This window comes from Oncorhynchus kisutch, linkage group LG20, assembly GCF_002021735.2.
Source record: "Oncorhynchus kisutch isolate 150728-3 linkage group LG20, Okis_V2, whole genome shotgun sequence".
In the NCBI taxonomy this organism is placed as follows: domain Eukaryota; kingdom Metazoa; phylum Chordata; class Actinopteri; order Salmoniformes; family Salmonidae; genus Oncorhynchus; species Oncorhynchus kisutch.
The window spans coordinates 3,127,865-3,146,485 of NC_034193.2; the positions used below are offsets into that span (position 1 = coordinate 3,127,865).

The 18,621-nt window shown below is 47.4% G+C and overlaps 1 protein-coding gene across 1 annotated transcript in view; it reads right to left on the reverse strand.

The window, feature by feature from the left end:
* Positions 1 to 18,621, reverse strand: part of jag1b (jagged canonical Notch ligand 1b) — a gene marked incomplete in the record, with an annotated part of 96,280 nt that overhangs the window by 38,835 nt on the left and 38,824 nt on the right. Inside the window, 10 exon segments of the mRNA XM_031799031.1 lie at positions 68 to 181; positions 1,248 to 1,361; positions 5,038 to 5,202; positions 6,776 to 6,824; positions 6,826 to 6,927; positions 10,759 to 10,932; positions 11,957 to 12,003; positions 15,761 to 15,874; positions 16,857 to 16,970; positions 17,759 to 17,872. Coding sequence (XP_031654891.1) covers positions 68 to 181; positions 1,248 to 1,361; positions 5,038 to 5,202; positions 6,776 to 6,824; positions 6,826 to 6,927; positions 10,759 to 10,932; positions 11,957 to 12,003; positions 15,761 to 15,874; positions 16,857 to 16,970; positions 17,759 to 17,872 — 1,107 coding nt within the window.

Genomic DNA, 18,621 nt, shown 5'->3' on the forward strand with positions numbered 1-18,621 from the left:
GAGAGAGAGAGAGAGAGACAGAGAGACAGAGAGACAGAGGGAGAGAGAGAGAGAGAGGTGTTCTTACGGGAGTGGCAGGTCTTCCCCTTCCAGCCGTTCATACACTCACAGAAGAAATCAGTCACCAGGTCTCGACATGTTCCTCCATTATGGCATGGACTAGTGCTGCAGTCATCTATATCTGTAGGAGGAGGAGGAGAGGGAGAGGAGGAGGAGGAGAGGGGGAGAGAGGAGATGGGAAGGAGGAGAGAGGAGGAGGAGAGGAGGAGAGGATGAGAGAGGATAGAGACAGAGGAGGGGGAGAGGAGGGAGAGGATAGAGACAGAGAGGGGGAGAGGAGGGAGAGGATAGAGACAGAGAGGGGGAGAGGAGGGAGAGGATAGAGACAGAGAGGGGGAGAGGAGGGAGAGGATAGAGACAGAGAGGGGGAGAGGAGGAGAGAGGATAGAGACAGAGAGGGGGAGAGGAGGGAGAGGATAGAGACAGAGAGGGGGGAGAGGAGGGAGAGGATAGAGACAGAGAGGGGGAGAGGAGGGAGAGGATAGAGACAGAGAGGGGGAGAGGAGGAGAGAGGATAGAGACAGAGAGGGGGAGAGGAGGGAGAGGATAGAGACAGAGAGGGGGAGAGGAGGGAGAGGATAGAGACAGAGAGGGGGAGAGGAGAGAGAGGATAGAAACAGAGAGGGGGAGAGGAGGAGAGGATAGAGAGAGAGAGGAGGAGAGGATAGAGAGAGAGAGGAGGAGAGGAGGAGAGAGGATAGAAAGAGAGGAGAGGGGGGAGAGGAGGAGAGAGGATAGAGACAGAGAGGGGGAGAGGAGGAGAGAGGATAGAGACAGAGAGAGGAGGAGAGAGGATAGAGACAGAGAGGGGGAGAGGAGGAGAGAGGATAGAGACAGAGAGGAGGAGAGGGAGAGGAGAGAGAGAGAGGAGGAGAGAGGGGAGAGGAGGAGAGGGAGAGGAGAGAGACAGAGAGGAGGAGAGGGGGGAGAGGAGGAGAGGGAGAGGAGAGAGACAGAGAGGGGGAGAGGAGGAGAGGAGAAACTTGTTTCCGGTTAAATTGCTACCTTTACATAATGGTCATAATTACACGTAGCGACCCTACTTAGTGAAACATATATCATGCATCTGTACGTGTCAACGATGATGGGTAAGAATGTGGATCCCAGGAAAACTGGCGGTCGCTAAGGTATCAGCAAATTTTTAAAGAATAAAAAAATATCTTTATTTTTAAAGAATAAATACTTACTGGTCTCGCAGTGGTCCCCCTCCCAGCCGTCTCCACAGATACACTGGTATACACTGACTTTATCTATACAGGTTCCTCCGTTACCACACGGGTTGCTCTCACAATCATTAATATCTGAGATGGAGGGGGGAGAGAGAGGAGAGGTGAGGGGGAGAGAGAGAGAGGGGGAGAGAGAGAGGAAAGGTGAGGGGGGGGAAGAGGGTGGAGAGAGAGGTGAGGGGGAGAGAGAGAGAGAGAGAGAGAGAGAGAGAGAGAGAGAGAGAGAGAGAGAGAGGGAGGGAAGGGGGAGCGAGAGAGGGAGGGGGGAGAGAGAGGAGAGGTGAGGGGGAGAGAGAGAGAGAGAGGGGGGGAGAGAGAGAGGGAGGGGAGGAGAGAGAGAGAGGAAAGGTGAGGGGGGGGAGAGGGTGGAGAGAGAGGGGAGGAGAGAAATCATTAGAAACTACAGTAAGGTAGGTTTAAATGGATAATGTACCTGTACAAAACAGTGAAAAAAGTGAACTCCAGTAAGATCATTCTCTGAGTGTTGGCTTTAGTTTGACGTGTGGAATGTGGTCGGTGTATGAAATCTTGTGTGAGTCCCGCGCCAAGGCCACAGTGTTTGTGGACAGTTTAGAGGGACACTGGGTACTGTTGATAGGTGCCTGCCAGTGGTGCTTTGAAGGACAGCATGGGTGGTTTGGGATCAGGGTTTCTTTGCTTTAGCGAGATATGTCATGTCTAAGTCACTATGTCTGCTATATGTCATGTCTAAGTCACTATGTCTGCTATATGTCATGTCTATGAGTCAGTATGTCTGCTATATGTCATGTCTATGAGTCAGCATGTCTGCTATATGTCATGTCTAAGTCACTATGTCTGCTATATGTCATGTCTATGAGTCAGTATGTCTGCTATATGTCATGTCTAAGTCAGTATGTCTGCTATATGTCATGTCTAAGTCACTATGTCTGCTATATGTCATGTCTATACGTCAGTATTTCTGTTATATGTCATGTCTAAGTCAGTATGTCTGCTATATGTCATGTCTATGAGTCAGTATTTCTGCTATATGTCATGTCTATGAGTCAGCATGTCTGCTATATGTCATGTCTATGAGTCAGCATGTCTGCTATATGTCATGTCTATGAGTCAGTATGTCTGCTATATGTCATGTCTATGAGTCAGTATGTCTGCTATATGTCATGTCTATGAGTCAGTATTTCTGCTATATGTCATGTCTAAGTCAGTATTTCTGTTATATGTCATGTCTATGAGTCAGCATGTCTGCTATATGTCATGTCTATGAGTCAGTATGTCTGCTATATGTCATGTCTATGAGTCAGCATGTCTGCTATATGTCATGTCTATGAGTCAGTATGTCTGCTATATGTCATGTCTATGAGTCAGCATGTCTGCTATATGTCATGTCTATGAGTCAGCATGTCTGCTATATGTCATGTCTATACGGCATGTCTGCTATATGTCATGTCTATGAGTCAGTGTGTCTGCTATATGTCATGTCTAAGTCAGTATTTCTGTTATATGTCATGTCTATGAGTCAGCATGTCTGCTATATGTCATGTCTATGAGTCAGCATGTCTGCTATATGTCATGTCTATGAGTCAGTATGTCAGCTATATGTCATGTCTATGAGTCAGTATGTCTGCTATATGTCATGTCTATGAGTCAGCATGTCTGCTATATGTCATGTCTATGCGGCATGTCTGCTATATGTCATGTCTATGAGTCAGCATGTCTGCTATATGTCATGTCTATGAGTCAGCATGTCTGCTATATGTCATGTCTATACGGCATGTCTGCTATATGTCATGTCTATGAGTCAGCATGTCTGCTATATGTCATGTCTATGAGTCAGCATGTCTGCTATATGTCATGTCTATAAGTCAGTATGTCTGCTATATATCATATTCTAAGTCAGCTATATGTCATGTCTAAGTCAGCATGTCTGCTATATGTCATGTCTATGAGTCAGTATGTCAGCTATATGTCATGTCTATGAGTCAGTATGTCTGCTATATGTCATGTCTATGAGTCAGCATGTCTGCTATATGTCATGTCTATACGGCATGTCTGCTATATGTCATGTCTATGAGTCAGCATGTCTGCTATATGTCATGTCTATGAGTCAGCATGTCTGCTATATGTCATGTCTATACGGCATGTCTGCTATATGTCATGTCTATGAGTCAGCATGTCTGCTATATGTCATGTCTATGAGTCAGCATGTCTGCTATATGTCATGTCTATACGGCATGTCTGCTATATGTCATGTCTATGAGTCAGCATGTCTGCTATATGTCATGTCTATGAGTCAGCATGTCTGCTATATGTCATGTCTATAAGTCAGTATGTCTGCTATATGTCATGTCTAAGTCAGCTATATGTCATGTCTAAGTCAGCATGTCTGCTATATGTCATGTCTATGAGTCAGTATGTCTGCTATATGTCATGTCTAAGTCAGCATGTCTGCTATATGTCATGTCTATGAGTCAGTATGTCTGCTATATGTCATGTCTATGAGTCAGCATGTCTGCTATATGTCATGTCTATACGTCAGTATTTCTGTTATATGTCATGTCTAAGTCACTATGTCTGCTATATGTCATGTCTATATGTCAGTATGTCTGCTATATGTCATTTCTCAGTCAGTATGTCTGCTATACGTCATGTCTATACGTCAGCATGTCTGCTATATGTCATGTCTAAGTCAGTATGTCTGCTATATGTCATGTCTATGAGTCAGTATGTCTGCTATATGTCATGTCTAAGTCAGTATTTCTGTTATATGTCATGTCTATGAGTCAGCATGTCTGCTATATGTCATGTCTATGAGTCAGTATGTCTGCTATATGTCATGTCTATGAGTCAGCATGTCTGCTATATGTCATGTCTATGAGTCAGCATGTCTGCTATATGTCATGTCTATGAGTCAGTATGTCAGCTATATGTCATGTCTATGAGTCAGTATGTCTGCTATATGTCATGTCTATGAGTCAGCATGTCTGCTATATGTCATGTCTATACGACATGTCTGCTATATGTCATGTCTATGAGTCAGCATGTCTGCTATATGTCATGTCTATACGGCATGTCTGCTATATGTCATGTCTATGAGTCAGCATGTCTGCTATATGTCATGTCTATAAGTCAGCATGTCTGCTATATGTCATGTCTATAAGTCAGTATGTCTGCTATATGTCATGTCTAAGTCAGCATGTCTGCTATATGTCACGTCTATGAGTCAGTATGTCTGCTATATGTCATGTCTAAGTCAGCATGTCTGCTATATGTCATGTCTATGAGTCAGCATGTCTGCTATATGTCATGTCTATACGTCAGTATTTCTGTTATATGTCATGTCTAAGTCAGTATGTCTGCTATACGTCATGTCTATACGTCAGTATGTCTGCTATATGTCATGTCTATGAGTCAGTATGTCTGCTATATCTCATGTTGATGAATCAGTATGTCTGCTATACATGTCTATAAGTCAGTATGTCTGCTATATGTCATGTCTATACGTCAGTATGTCTGCTATATGTCATGTCTATACGTCAGTATGTCTGCTATATGTCATGTCTATACGTCAGTATGTCTGCTATATGTCATGTCTATACGTCAGTATGTCTGCTATATGTCATGTCTATACGTCAGTATGTCTGCTATATGTCATGTCTATACGTCAGTATGTCTGCTATATGTCATGTCTATACGTCAGTATGTCTGCTATATGTCATGTCTATACGTCAGTATGTCTGCTATATGTCATGTGTAAGTCAGCATGTCTTACTCTCGTGACAGTATGTGCCTCTGAAGCCCTCCTGACAGTCACAGCTGAACTGTCCTCCAGCCTGGCTCCGACAGCGTCCGTGAGGACCACACACGTTGGAGGAGATGTACCGCTCTCCTCCAGGGGTACTGTTGGATCCCACGGCAACCGTGCAGCTGTCAATCACTGTTGGGGGGGAAGGGAGAGTTAATTTTCACATGCATGTGAGCAGAGATGACTGACGACAACAGGAAGCATCTTCGGGTCCTAGGATTTATACAGCGTTCTTCTATGTATTAAGATAAATCACCGCACACTAGATGCATGGCACTGACACCCACTACAGAACATATAGACCTGAACCCAGGCCTCATACAGAAAGCAACTCAGGGTAGTGCTGGTACCAGTGTCCTCTTAGTCACTATGACAACTCAGGGTAGTGCCGGTACCAGTGTCCTCTTAGTCACTATGACAACTCAGGGTAGTTCTGGTACCAGTGTCCCTCTTAGTCACTATGACAACTCAGGGTAGTTCTGGTACCAGTGTCCTCTTAGTCACTATGACAACTCAGGGTAGTGCTGGTACCAGTGTCCCTCTTAGTCACTATGACAACTCAGGGTAGTTCTGGTACCAGTGTCCTCTTAGTCACTATGACAACTCAGGGTAGTTCTGGTACCAGTGTCCTCTTAGTCACTATGACAACTCAGGGTAGTTCTGGTACCAGTGTCCTCTTAGTCACTATGACAACTCAGGGTAGTTCTGGTACCAGTGTCCTCTTAGTCACTATGACAACTCAGGGTAGTGCTGGTACCAGTGTCCTCTTAGTCACTATGACAACTCAGGGTAGTGCTGGTACCAGTGTCCTCTTAGTCACTATGACAACTCAGGGTAGTTCTGGTACCAATGTCCTCTTAGTCACTATGACAACTCAGGGTAGTTCTGGTACCAATGTCCTCTTAGTCACCATGACAACTCAGGGAAGTTCTGGTACCAATGTCCTCTTAGTCACCATGACAACTCAGGGTAGTTCTGGTACCAATGTCCTCTTAGTCACCATGACAACTCAGGGTAGTTCTGGCACCAATGTCCTCTTAGTCACTATGACAACTCAGGGTAGTTCTGGTACCAATGTCCTCTTAGTCACCATGACAACTCAGGGTAGTTCTGGTACCAATGTCCTCTTAGTCACTATGACAACTCAGGGTAGTTCTGGTACCAATGTCCTCTTAGTCACCATGACAACTCAGGGTAGTTCTGGTACCATGTAAACATGGAGGAACAGCAGCAACAGGAAGCTGTTACGCCGATCTCTCTCACTCTACACTCCTGTCTGGTCTAGTTAACACACAGAGCTGAATCTAAAAACCCCAAACACCATACTAACACCAAGAGAGAGAGGGGTGGGGGGGGGAGAGCGAACAAGGGGGAGATCGCAAGGGATAGGGGGAACGAGCGCGGGGGAAAAGAGAGAGGGGAAGGGAAACGAGAGTGGGGGGAGGGAAACGAGCGAGGGGGGAGGGAACCGAGCGAGGGGGAGGGAAACGAGCGAGGGGGAGGGAAACGAGTGAGGTGGAAGGGAAACGAGCGAGGGGGAGGGAAACGAGCGAGGGGGAGGGAAACGAGCGAGGGGGAGGGAAACGAGCGAGGTGGAAGGGAAACGAGTGAGGTGGAAGGGAAACGAGCGAGGAACTAAAGCGGGGACAGTAGCGGTCGACAGGGAGACGAGAGAGAGGCACTACAGAGGACAAGGAGGGCGTACCTTTACACGTGCTGGTGTGACAGTGGTCTTTGAGGTGAGAGCAGTTTTTTTCCTTCGTAGTCGTCTGAACAGGCGCAGTAGTGACCTGTAGCCAGGTTGTAACATGCGGCTCCATTCTGACATGGGTTGACGAGGCAGTAGTCTATGTCCAACTATAGAGAGAGACAGAGAGACATGTTTACATTTTGGTCATATACCAGACACTCTTATCCAGAACATCTTTCAGTTAGTGTATAACACTAAGAACTATATAAATATATAGATTTACTTTACAAGAAAACCCTTCAAAAAAGTGTAGTTATCTGAGAGACAAGACCATGGAAAGAGGCAGACAGACAGAGAGACTGGGTTCAGTACTAAACACAGACCAGCCCACAGCATCCTCCCGACAGAGACTTGCCAGGAAATACCACACACACACACACACACACACACACACACACACACAAGACTTCGTCAGTGAGTCTGGGTATAAACAGAAGAATGTCTCCAACACACAGCACTTAGCTTCACTAAGACAAAACCCTGGCTTAAAATGAAGGTTGATCAGTGAACTATAGACAGGTTGGAGGGTGGGGTAGTCTAGTAGACAGGGTGGGGTAGTCTAGCAGACAGGGTGGGGTAGTCTAGCAGTCAGGGTGGGGTAGTCTAGTAGACAGGGTGGGGTAGTCTAGCAGGCAGGGTGGGGTAGTCTAGTAGGAAGGTTGGAGGGTGGGGTAGTCTAGCAGACAGGGTGGGGTAGTCTAGTAGACAGGGTGGGGTAGTCTAGTAGGCAGGTTGGAGGGTGGGGTAGTCTAGTAGACAGGGTGGGGTAGTCTAGCAGACAGGGTGGGGTAGTCTAGTAGTCAGGGTGGGGTAGTCTAGTAGTCAGGGTGGGGTAGTCTAGTAGTCTAGCAGTCAGGGTGGGGTAGTCTAGCAGGCAGGGTGGGGTAGTCTAGCAGGCAGGGTGGGGTAGTCTAGCAGGAAGGTTGGAGGGTGGGGTAGTCTAGCAGACAGGGTGGGGTAGTCTAGTAGACAGGGTGGGGTAGTCTAGTAGGCAGGTTGGAGGGTGGGGGTAGTCTAGCAGGCAGGGTGGGGTAGTCTAGCAGGAAGGTTGGAGGGTGGGGTAGTCTAGCAGACAGGGTGGGGTAGTCTAGCAGACAGGGTGGGGTAGTCTAGTAGTCAGGGTGGGGGTAGTCTAGTAGACAGGGTGGGGTAGTCTAGTAGACAGGGTGGGGTAGTCTAGTAGTCAGGGTGGGGTAGTCTAGTAGACAGGGTGGGGTAGTCTAGTAGACAGGGTGGGGTAGTCTAGTAGTCTAGTAGTCAGGGTGGGGTAGTCTAGTAGTCTTGTAGTCAGGGTGGGGTAGTCTAGCAGACAGGGTGGGGTAGTCTAGCAGACAGGGTGGGGTAGTCTAGCAGACAGGGTGGGCTAGTCTAGCAGACAGGGTGGGCTAGTCTAGTAGACAGGGTGGGCTAGTCTAGTAGACAGGGTGGGCTAGTCTAGTAGACAGGGTGGGCTAGTCTAGTAGACAGGGTGGGCTAGTCTAGTAGACAGGGTGGGCTAGTCTAGTAGACAGGGTGGGCTAGTCTAGTAGACAGGGTGGGCTAGTCTAGTAGACAGGGTGGGGTAGTCTAGTAGACAGGGTGGGGTAGTCTAGTAGACAGGGTGGGGTAGTCTAGTAGACAGGGTGGGGTAGTCTAGAAGACAGGGTGGGGTAGTCTAGTAGACAGGGTGGGGTAGTCTAGTAGACAGGGTGGGGTAGTCTAGTAGACAGGGTGGGTAGTCTAGTAGACAGGGTGGGTAGTCTAGTAGACAGGGTGGGGTAGTCTAGTAGTCTGGGTGGGGTAGTCTAGTAGTCTGGGTGGGGTAGTCTAGTAGACAGGGTGGGGTAGTCTAGTAGGCAGGGTGGGGTAGTCTAGTAGACAGGGTGGGGTAGTCTAGCAGACAGGGTGGGGTAGTCTAGCAGACAGGGTGGGGTAGTCTAGCAGACAGGGTGGGGTAGTCTAGCAGACAGGGTGGGGTAGTCTAGTAGTCTAGCAGAAAGGGTGGGGTAGTCTAGTAGTCTAGTAGTCAGGGTGGGGTAGTCTAGTAGTCAGGGTGGGGTAGTCTAGCAGACAGGGTGGGGTAGTCTAGTAGTCTAGTAGTCAGGGTGGGGTAGTCTAGTAGTCTAGTAGTCAGGGTGGGGTAGTCTAGCAGACAGGGTGGGGTAGTCTAGCAGTCAGGATGGGGTAGTCTAGTAGTCTAGCAGTCAGGGTGGGGTAGTCTAGCAGACAGGGTGGGGTAGTCTAGTAGACAGGGTGGGGTAGTCTAGTAGACAGGGTGGGGTAGTCTAGCAGACAGGGTGGGGTAGTCTAGTAGTCAGGGTGGGGTAGTCTAGTAGTCAGGGTGGGGTAGTCTAGTAGTCAGGGTGGGGTAGTCTAGTAGACAGGGTGGAGTAGTCTAGTAGGCAGGGTGGGGTAGTCTAGTAGGCAGGGTGGGGTAGTCTAGTAGGCAGGGTGGGGTAGTCTAGTAGTCAGGGTGGGGTAGTCTAGCAGACAGGGTGGGGTAGTCTAGCAGACAGGGTGGGGTAGTCTAGCAGACAGGGTGGGGGGTAGTCTAGTAGTCAGGGTGGGGTAGTCTAGTAGTCTAGCAGTCAGGGTGGGGTAGTCTAGTAGACAGGGTGGGGTAGTCTAGTAGTCTAGTAGTCAGGGTGGGGTAGTCTAGCAGACAGGGTGGGGTAGTCTAGCAGTCAGGGTGGGGTAGTCTAGTAGACAGGGTGGGGTAGTCTAGCAGACAGGGTGGGGTAGTCTAGTAGTCAGGGTGGGGTAGTCTAGTAGACAGGGTGGGGCAGTCTAGTAGGCAGGGTGGGGCAGTCTAGTAGGCAGGGTGGGGCAGTCTAGTAGGCAGGGTGGGGCAGTCTAGTAGGCAGGGTGGGGCAGTCTAGTAGGCAGGGTGGGGTAGTCTAGTAGACAGGGTGGGGTAGTCTAGTAGGCAGGGTGGGGTAGTCTAGTAGACAGGGTGGGGTAGTCTAGTAGACAGGGCGGGGTAGTCTAGCAGTCAGGGTGGGGTAGTCTAGCAGACAGGGTGGGGTAGTCTAGCAGACAGGGTGGGGTAGTCTAGTAGACAGGGTGGGGTAGTCTAGTAGGCAGGGTGGGGTAGTCTAGTAGGCAGGGTGGGGTAGTCTAGTAGACAGGGTGGGGTAGTCTAGTAGGCAGGGTGGGGTAGTCTAGTAGACAGGGTGGGGTAGTCTAGCAGTCAGGGTGAGGTAGTCTAGCAGTCAGGGTGGGGTAGTCTAGCAGGCAGGGTGGGGTAGTCTAGTAGACAGGGTGGGCTAGTCTAGTAGACAGGGTGGGCTAGTCTAGTAGTCAGGGTGGGGTAGTCTAGTAGTCAGGGTGGGGTAGTCTAGTAGTCTGGGTGGGGTAGTCTAGTAGTCAGGGTGGGGTAGTCTAGTAGACAGGTTGGAGGGTGGGGTAGTCTAGTAGACAGGTTGGAGGGTGGGGTAGTCTAGTAGACAGGGTGGGGTAGTCTAGTAGACAGGGTGGGGTAGTCTAGTAGACAGGGTGGGGTAGTCTAGTAGACAGGGTGGGGTAGTCTAGTAGACAGGGTGGGGTAGTCTAGTAGACAGGGTGGGGTAGTCTAGCAGACAGGGTGGGGTAGTCTAGCAGACAGGGTGGGGTAGTCTAGTAGACAGGTTGGAGGGTGGGGCAGTCTAGCAGACAGGTTGGAGGGTGGGACAGTCTAGCAGACAGGTTGGAGGGTGGGACAGTCTAGCAGACAGGGTGGGGTAGTCTAGTAGGCAGGGTGGGGTAGTCTAGCAGACAGGGTGGGGTAGTCTAGCAGACAGGGTGGGGTAGTCTAGCAGACAGGGTGGGGTAGTCTAGCAGACAGGGTGGGGTAGTCTAGCAGACAGGGTGGGGTAGTTGGGGGTTAAGGGGAAGGGTTTCAGTGTTGCTTACCAGTGACAGAATGGGAACCAAGTTAAGTTAAACAGTCGGGAAGGGTTTGAAGGTTGCACAAAACTTACCTGACAGAGTTGTCCCGAGAATCCTGCCAGACAGAGGCAGGTGAATCCGTTGACCTGGTCTTGGCATCGCCCGCCGTTCAGACAGGGAGCGCCGGCACACTCATCCACATCTCTCTCACAGTGGTCTCCAGAGTAACCCGCAGGACATACACAGCGGAACCCGTTCACCAAGTCCTAGAATACACAACGTGTTTACAATACACCACTAGCTAGTTCGACTAGCTACATGCTCCAGAAATACTAGCCAGGTCCAGGAACACAGACAGCCATCCAGCTAGCTGGCCAGAGACCCCTTTAATCTAGCTGGCCAGAGACCCATTTGATCTAGCTGGCCAGAGACCCATTTGATCTAGCTGGCCAGAGACCCATTTGATCTAGCTGGCCAGACACCCCTTTAATCTAGCTGGCCAGAGACCCCGTTAATCTAGCTGGCCAGAGACCCCTTTAATCTAGCTGGCCAGAGACCCCTTTAATCTAGCTGGCCAGAGACCCCTTTAATCTAGCTGGCCAGAGACCCCTTTAATCTAGCTGGCCAGACACCCCTTTAATCTAGCTGGCCAGACACCCCTTTAATCTAGCTGGCCAGACACCCCTTTAATCTAGCTGGCCAGACACCCCTTTAATCTAGCTGGCCAGAGACCCCTTTAATCTAGCTGGCCATAGACCCATTTAATCTAGCTGGCCAGAGACCCATTTAATCTAGCTGGCCAGAGACCCATTTAATCTAGCTGGCCAGAGACCCTGTTAATCTAGCTGGCCAGAGACCCCTTTAATCTAGCTGGCCAGAGACCCCTTTAATCTCCTTTAGAGAACAGGAAGTGTTTGGCTAACACAGGATGTCAGTCAGGGAAGGGAAAAGAGAAGAAGAGTGTTGTAGGAAGGACAGAGCAATACCAGCTCCTCCAACAGTAATTTAACACAGTAATGTTGAGGGTCATTTAACCTAATGTGTTCAAGGAATCTCTCCTCTCTCCCCTCCTCTTCCTTTAAAAACTCCACAGATGTGTTACCTTCCAGAGAACAGAACGCTACACAACTGTTGCCATCTTTTCAGTTTTTTTTTAAAAGCTGTAAATTAACTTTGTGATGTGGACAGAAACCGGAAACAAAAGGCTGAAGCTGAACACATAAAACAAGTGTTTGATATCTCCGATACAAGACAGATGAATGTATTTGTAGCTCCCAAACAGCAACATACCCTGCAGGTTCCTCCGTGCTGGCATTGGTCCTTGCAGTCATTGATATCTAGATGGGGGGGGGGGGATGACATTTTTTTTAAACACCATAATGTAACTATCTGGATAATATGATGTTTTTAACATAATAACCCACGATTTACTTCATAACTTCCTCTCTGCTCGACCCTCGATAAACTCCTTCATAAACTGCTGGTACAGAACTTAGTAGGGTGTAAGGCAATTTTTATTATCCCTGAGCCAAGTGAAAGTAGCACTGTGTGTGTGTGTGTGTGTGACTAGAGCTGGATTGTTTCTATCCTTGGCTTCCCAGAGATAATCAACTATCCTTGGCTTCCCAGAGATAATCAACTATCCTTGGCTTCCCAGAGATAATCAACTATCCTTGGCTTCCCAGAGATAATCAACTATCCTTGGCTTCCCAGAGATAATCAACTATCCTTGGCTTCCCAGAGATAATCAACTATCCTTGGCTTCCCAGAGATAATCAACTATCCTTGGCTTCCCAGAGATAATCAACTATCCTTGGCTTCCCAGAGATAATCAACTATCCTTGGCTTCCCAGAGATAATCAACTATCCTTGGCTTCCCAGAGATAATCAACTATCCTTGGCTTCCCAGAGATAATCAACTATCCTTGGCTTCCCAGAGATAATCAACTATCCTTGGCTTCCCAGAGATAATCAACTATCCTTGGCTTCCCAGAGATAATCAACTATCCTTGGCTTCCCAGAGATAATCAACTATCCTTGGCTTCCCAGAGATAATCAACTATCCTTGGCTTCCCAGAGATAATCAACTATCCTTGCCTACCCAGAGATAATCAACTATCCTTGCCTACATGGGACTCTAGTAATGATAAAGGATCCTCATCACTGAACACAAGAACACGCTTGTACACACTGCCATCTCTGTCTGCACTGCAAATGGCACCCTATTACCTATATAGCGCACTACTTTGGATCAGGGCCAATAGGGCTCTGGGTGAAATTACATTGACTGTGCTGAGTGTGAAAGAGAGTGAGTGAGTGAGTGAGTGAGTGAGTGAGTGAGTGAGTGAGTGAGTAAAAGAGAGTGAGTGAGTGAGTGAGTGAGTAAAAGAGAGTGAGTGAGTAAAAGAGAGTGAGTGAGTAAAAGAGAGTGAGTGAGTGAGTGAGTAAAAGAGAGTGAGTGAGTAAAAGAGAGTGAGTGAGTGAGTGAGTGAGTGAGTGAGTGAAAGAGAGTGAGTGAGTGAGTGAGTGAGTGAGTGAAAGAGAGTGAGTGAGTGAGTGAGTAAAAGAGAGTGAGTGAGTAAAAGAGAGTGAAAGAGAGTGAGTGAGTGAGTAAAAGAGAGTGAGTGAGTGAGTAAAAGAGTGAGTGAGTGAGTAAAAGAGTGAGTGAGTGAGTAAAAGAGAGTGAGTGAGTGAGTAAAAGAGAGTGAGTGAGTGAGTGAGTGAGTGAGTGAGTGAGTGAGTGAGTGAGAGAGAGAGAGAGAGAGAGAGAGAGAGACACACACTGCCCACAAAATGAGGTGGAAACTGAGCAACATATTAGAGACACATATTTCCCTCAGGTTACACAGACCCACAAAGAATTTGAAAACAAACAATTTTGAAAAACTCTCGTATCTGTTGGGTGAAATACCACAGTGTGCATCAAAGCAGCAAGATTTGTGACCTGTTGCCACAACAAAAGGGGAACCAGTGAAGAACAGACACCATTGTAAATGCAACCCATATTTACAGTTGAAGTCGGAAGTTTACATACACCTTAGCCAAATACATTTAAACTCCGTTTTTCACAATTTCTGACATTTAATCCTAGTAAAAGATTTCCTGTTTTAGGTCAGTTAGGATCACTACTTTATTTTAAGAATGTGAAATGTCAGAATAATATTAGAGAGAATTATTTATTTCAGCTTTTATTTCTTTCATCACATTCCCAGTGGGTCAGAAGTTTACATGCACTCAATTAGTATTTGGTAGCATTGACTTTAAATTGTTTAACTTGGGTCAAATGTTTCTGGTAGCCTTCCACAAGCTTCCCACAATAAGTTGGGTGAATTTTGGCCCATTCCTCCTGACAGAGCTGGTGTAACTGAGTCAGGTTTGTAGGCCTCGTTGCTCGCGCACGCTTTTTCAGTTCTACCAGCACATTGTCCATAGGATTGAGGTCAGGGCTTTGCGATGGCCACTCCAATATAGAGGTTGACCAATTAAATCAGAATGGCCGATTAATTAGGGCCGATGTCAAGTTTTCATAACAATCGGAAATTGGTATTTTTAGGCGCCGGTATGCCGATTTAAAAATATTTTTTATACCTTTACTTTTTCATGGCGGTTTTGGAGCAGTGGCTTCTTCCTTGCTTAGCGGCCTTTCAGGTTATGTCGATATAGGACTCGTTTTACTGTGGATTTAGATACTTTTGTACCTGTTTCCTCCAGCATCTTCATAAGGTCCTTTTCGCACCAAAGTACGTTCATCTCTAAGAGACAGAACGCGTCTCCTTCCTGAGCGGTATGACGGCTGCGTGGTCCCATGGTGTTAATACTTGCGGACTATTGTTTGTACAGATGAATGTGGAACCTTCAGGAGTGTGGAAATTGCTCCCAAGGATGATCCAGACTTGTGGAGGTCTACCATTTTTTTTCTGAGCTCTTGAGAAAATCTAAATAAATCAGCCTTGATGTCAAGCAAAGAGGCACCGAGTTTGAAGGTAGGCCTTGAAATACATCCACAGGTACACCTCCAATTGACTCAATTAGGCTATCGGAACTTCTAAAGCCATGACATCATTTCTGGAATATTCCAAGCTGTTTAAAGGCACAACTTAGTGTATGTAAACTTCTGACCCACTGGAATTGTGATACAGTGAATTATAAGTGAAATAATCTGTCTCTAAACAATTGTTGGAAAAATGACTTGTGCCATACACAAAGTAGTTTTCCTAACCGACTTGCCAAAACTATAGTTTGTTAACAAGAAATGTATGGAGTGGTTGTAAAAACTAGTTTTAACGACCCAAACTTAGTGTATGTAAACTAGTTAACGACTCAAACTTAGTGTATGTAAACTAGTTTTAACGACTCAAACTTAGTGTATGTAAACTAGTTAACGACTCAAACTTAGTGTATGTAAACTAGTTAACGACTCAAACTTAGTGTATGTAAACTAGTTAACGACTCAAACTTAGTGTATGTAAACTAGTTAACGACTCAAACTTAGTGTATGTAAACTAGTTAACGACTCAAACTTAGTGTATGTAAACTAGTTAACGACTCAAACTTAGTGTATGTAAACTAGTTAACGACTCAAACTTAGTGTATGTAAACTAGTTAACGACTCAAACTTAGTGTATGTAAACTAGTTAACGACTCAAACTTAGTGTATGTAAACTAGTTAACGACTCAAACTTAGTGTATGTAAACTAGTTAACGACTCAAACTTAGTGTATGTAAACTAGTTAACGACTCAAACTTAGTGTATGTAAACTAGTTAACGACTCAAACTTAGTGTATGTAAACTAGTTAACGACTCAAACTTAGTGTATGTAAACCTCCGACTTCAACACGTTTATTTATTTACCCTTTTGAACTTTTTTTTGCACGTCGTTACAACACTGGCATTTGAAATGTCTTTATTCTTTTGGATCTTGTGAGTGCAAATGGTTTTTCCTTCACTTTTGTCTATGATCTATTTCACTCGCTTTGGCAACATATGTTTCCCTTGCTAATAATGCCCTTAAATTGAAATTGAGAGAGAGTGCGAGAGAAGGCAGGTGGCCTATAACTCAACAGTTGCAACAGAACAGTCTTAGTTCTACTCACTGATGTCACATTTCTGTCCCGTCCAACCAGGAACACACTCGCAGAAGTATCCACCAATCAGGTTGCGGCAAGAGTTGGCGTTGACACAGGGCTTGCTGTCGCATTCGTTGGCGTCTTAAGGAGGAGGAGTTGAATAACACAGCATGGTTAGAGTGAAGGCTGGTGTGGACATTATGGTGACAGACGGGCCATGTCCCGATTCTCCACCCTTTTCACTTCACATTGATTTAAAAGCAGTGGATTGGCTGGTCCAGAGGTAATGATAGTGTAGTCTAGAGGTAATGATAGTGTACTCTAGAGGTAATGATAGTGTAGTCTAGTGGTAATGATAGTCTAGAGGTAATGATAGTCTAGTCTAGAGGTAATGATAGTCTAGTCTAGAGGTAATGATAGTCTAGTCTAGAGGTAATGATAGTCTAGTCTAGAGGTAATGATAGTCTAGTCTAGAGGTAATGATAGTGTAGTCTACAGGTAACGATAGTGTAGTCTACAGGTAACGATAGTGTAGTCTACAGGTAACGATAGTGTAGTCTAGCGGTAACGATAGTCTAGAGGTAATGATAGTGTAGTCTAGTGGTAACGATAGTGTAGTCTAGTGGTAACGATAGTGTAGTCTAGTGGTAACGATAGTGTAGTCTAGAGGTAATGATAGTGTAGTCTAGAGGTAATGATAGTGTAGTCTAGAGGTAATGATAGTCTAGTCTAGAGGTAATGATAGTCTAGTCTAGAGGTAATGATAGTCTGGTCTAGACACAATGTGGTCTAGTCTAGAGGTAATGTAGTCGAGTCTGGAGGTAATGTAGTCTAGAGGTAATGATAGTCTAGTCTAGAGGTAATGATAGTCTAGAGGTAATGATAGTGTAGTCTGGTCTAGAGGCAATGTAGTCTAGTCCAGAGGTAATGATGTCTAGTCCAGAGGTAATACTGCAGTCTCATCAGTTTCTAATTAGGCCTACTGCTCTTCGACATATCCCATCATTCCCTACTTCTCCTCGACATATCCCATCATTCCCTACAGTTTATCTGCTGAGAGAAAATACCTTCGACAAAAAGCATATTGGATTGGTGAGAAAGAGAGAAGAGAGATGTGTCTTACCGATTCGGCAGGTCTTTCCGGTCCACTGAGGAGGACAGAGACACTTATAAGCATGAACCAGATCCTGACAGGTCCCACCGTGGTTACAGGGGTTAGGAGAGCACTCATCAACATCTAGCGGACAGGGGAGACACATTCATTTGTGAGTCTATGTGTCTACGTGTGTGTTGGTGTGTGTGTGTGTGTGTTGGTGTGTGTGTGTGTGTGTGTGTTGGGTTGTGTGTGTGTGTGTGTGTGTTGGGGTGTGTGTGTGTGGGTGTGTGTGTGTTGGTGTGTGTGTGTGTGTGTGTTGGTGTGTGTGTTGGTGTGTGTGTGTGTGTGTTGGGGTGTGTGTGTTGGGGTGTGTGTGTGTTGGGGTGTGTGTGTGTGTTGGGGTGTGTGTGTGTGTTGGGGTGTGTGTGTGTGTTGGGGTGTGTGTGTGTGTGTGTGTGTTGGGGTGTGTGTGTGTGTGGTGGAGTGTGTGTGTGTGTGTTGGTGTGTGTGTGTGTTGGGGTGTGTGTGTGTGTGTTGGGGTGTGTGTGTGTGTTGGGGTGTGTGTGTGTGTGTGTTGGGGTGTGTGTGTGTGTGTCGGGGTGTGTGTGTGTGTCGGGGTGTGTGTGTGTGTCGGGGTGTGTGTGTGTGTGTCGGGGTGTGTGTGTGTGTGTGTATGTCGGGGTGTGTGTGTGTGTGTATGTCGGGGTGTGTGTGTGTGTGTATGTCGGGGTGTGTGTGTGTGTGTGTATGTCGGGGTGTGTGTGTGTGTATGTCGGGGTGTGTGTGTGTGTGTGTGTCGGGGTGTGTGTGCGTGTTGGGGGGTGTGTGTGTGTTGGGGGGTGTGTGTGTGTTGGGGGGTGTGTGTGTGTGTGTTGGGGTGTGTGTGTGTGTGTGTTGGGGTGTGTTGGGGTGTGTGTGTGTGTTCTTACTGATGCTACAGGAGGGTCCACTCCAGCCCGGGGAACAGACACACTCATAACCCAGACTGGTCTCAACACAGCTCCCTCCATTAGAGCAGGGCTCAGACAGACATGCATGCTCTGCTGTGGGGAGAAACACCAGGTTTAATACACTCTGTTACACACAGGCCCCTATCCTACACCCCCTGAATCCCCCTTTACCCCTGAATCCCCCTATACCCCCTATCCTACACCCCCTGAATCCCTCCACCCCCTACCCTATACCCCCTGAATCCCTCCACCCCCTACCCTATACCCCCTGAATCCCTCCACCCCCTACCCTATACCCCCTATCCTACACCCCCTGAATCCCTCCACCCCCTACCCTACACCCCCTGAATCCCTCCACCCCCTACCCTATACCACCCCTGAATCCCCCCACCCCTTGAATCCCCCTATCCTACACCCCCTGAACCCCCCTATCCTATACCCCCTGAATCCCTCCACCCCTTGAATCCCCCTTTACCCCCTGAATCCCCCTATCCTACACCCCCTGAATCCCTCCACCCCTTGAATCCCCTATCCTACACTCCCTGAATCCCCCTATACCCCCTCTGAATCCCCCTATCCTATACCCCCTGAATCCCTCCACCCCTTGAATCCCCTATCCTACACCCCCTGAATCCCCCTATCCTATACCCCCTGAATCCTCCAGGGTTGGGGTAAGGAGAGGGGGTTTGTATGGCAGGGTATGGTGGGGGAGTTACTGTGAGAGGGGTAGGGTAGTTACTGTGAGGGGGGGGGGTACTCTGCCCATGGATGGAGGGTGGAGAGAGGGGCTGAGGGTACCCACCCCTCTCACATTAACTACCCACCCCTCTCACATTAACTAC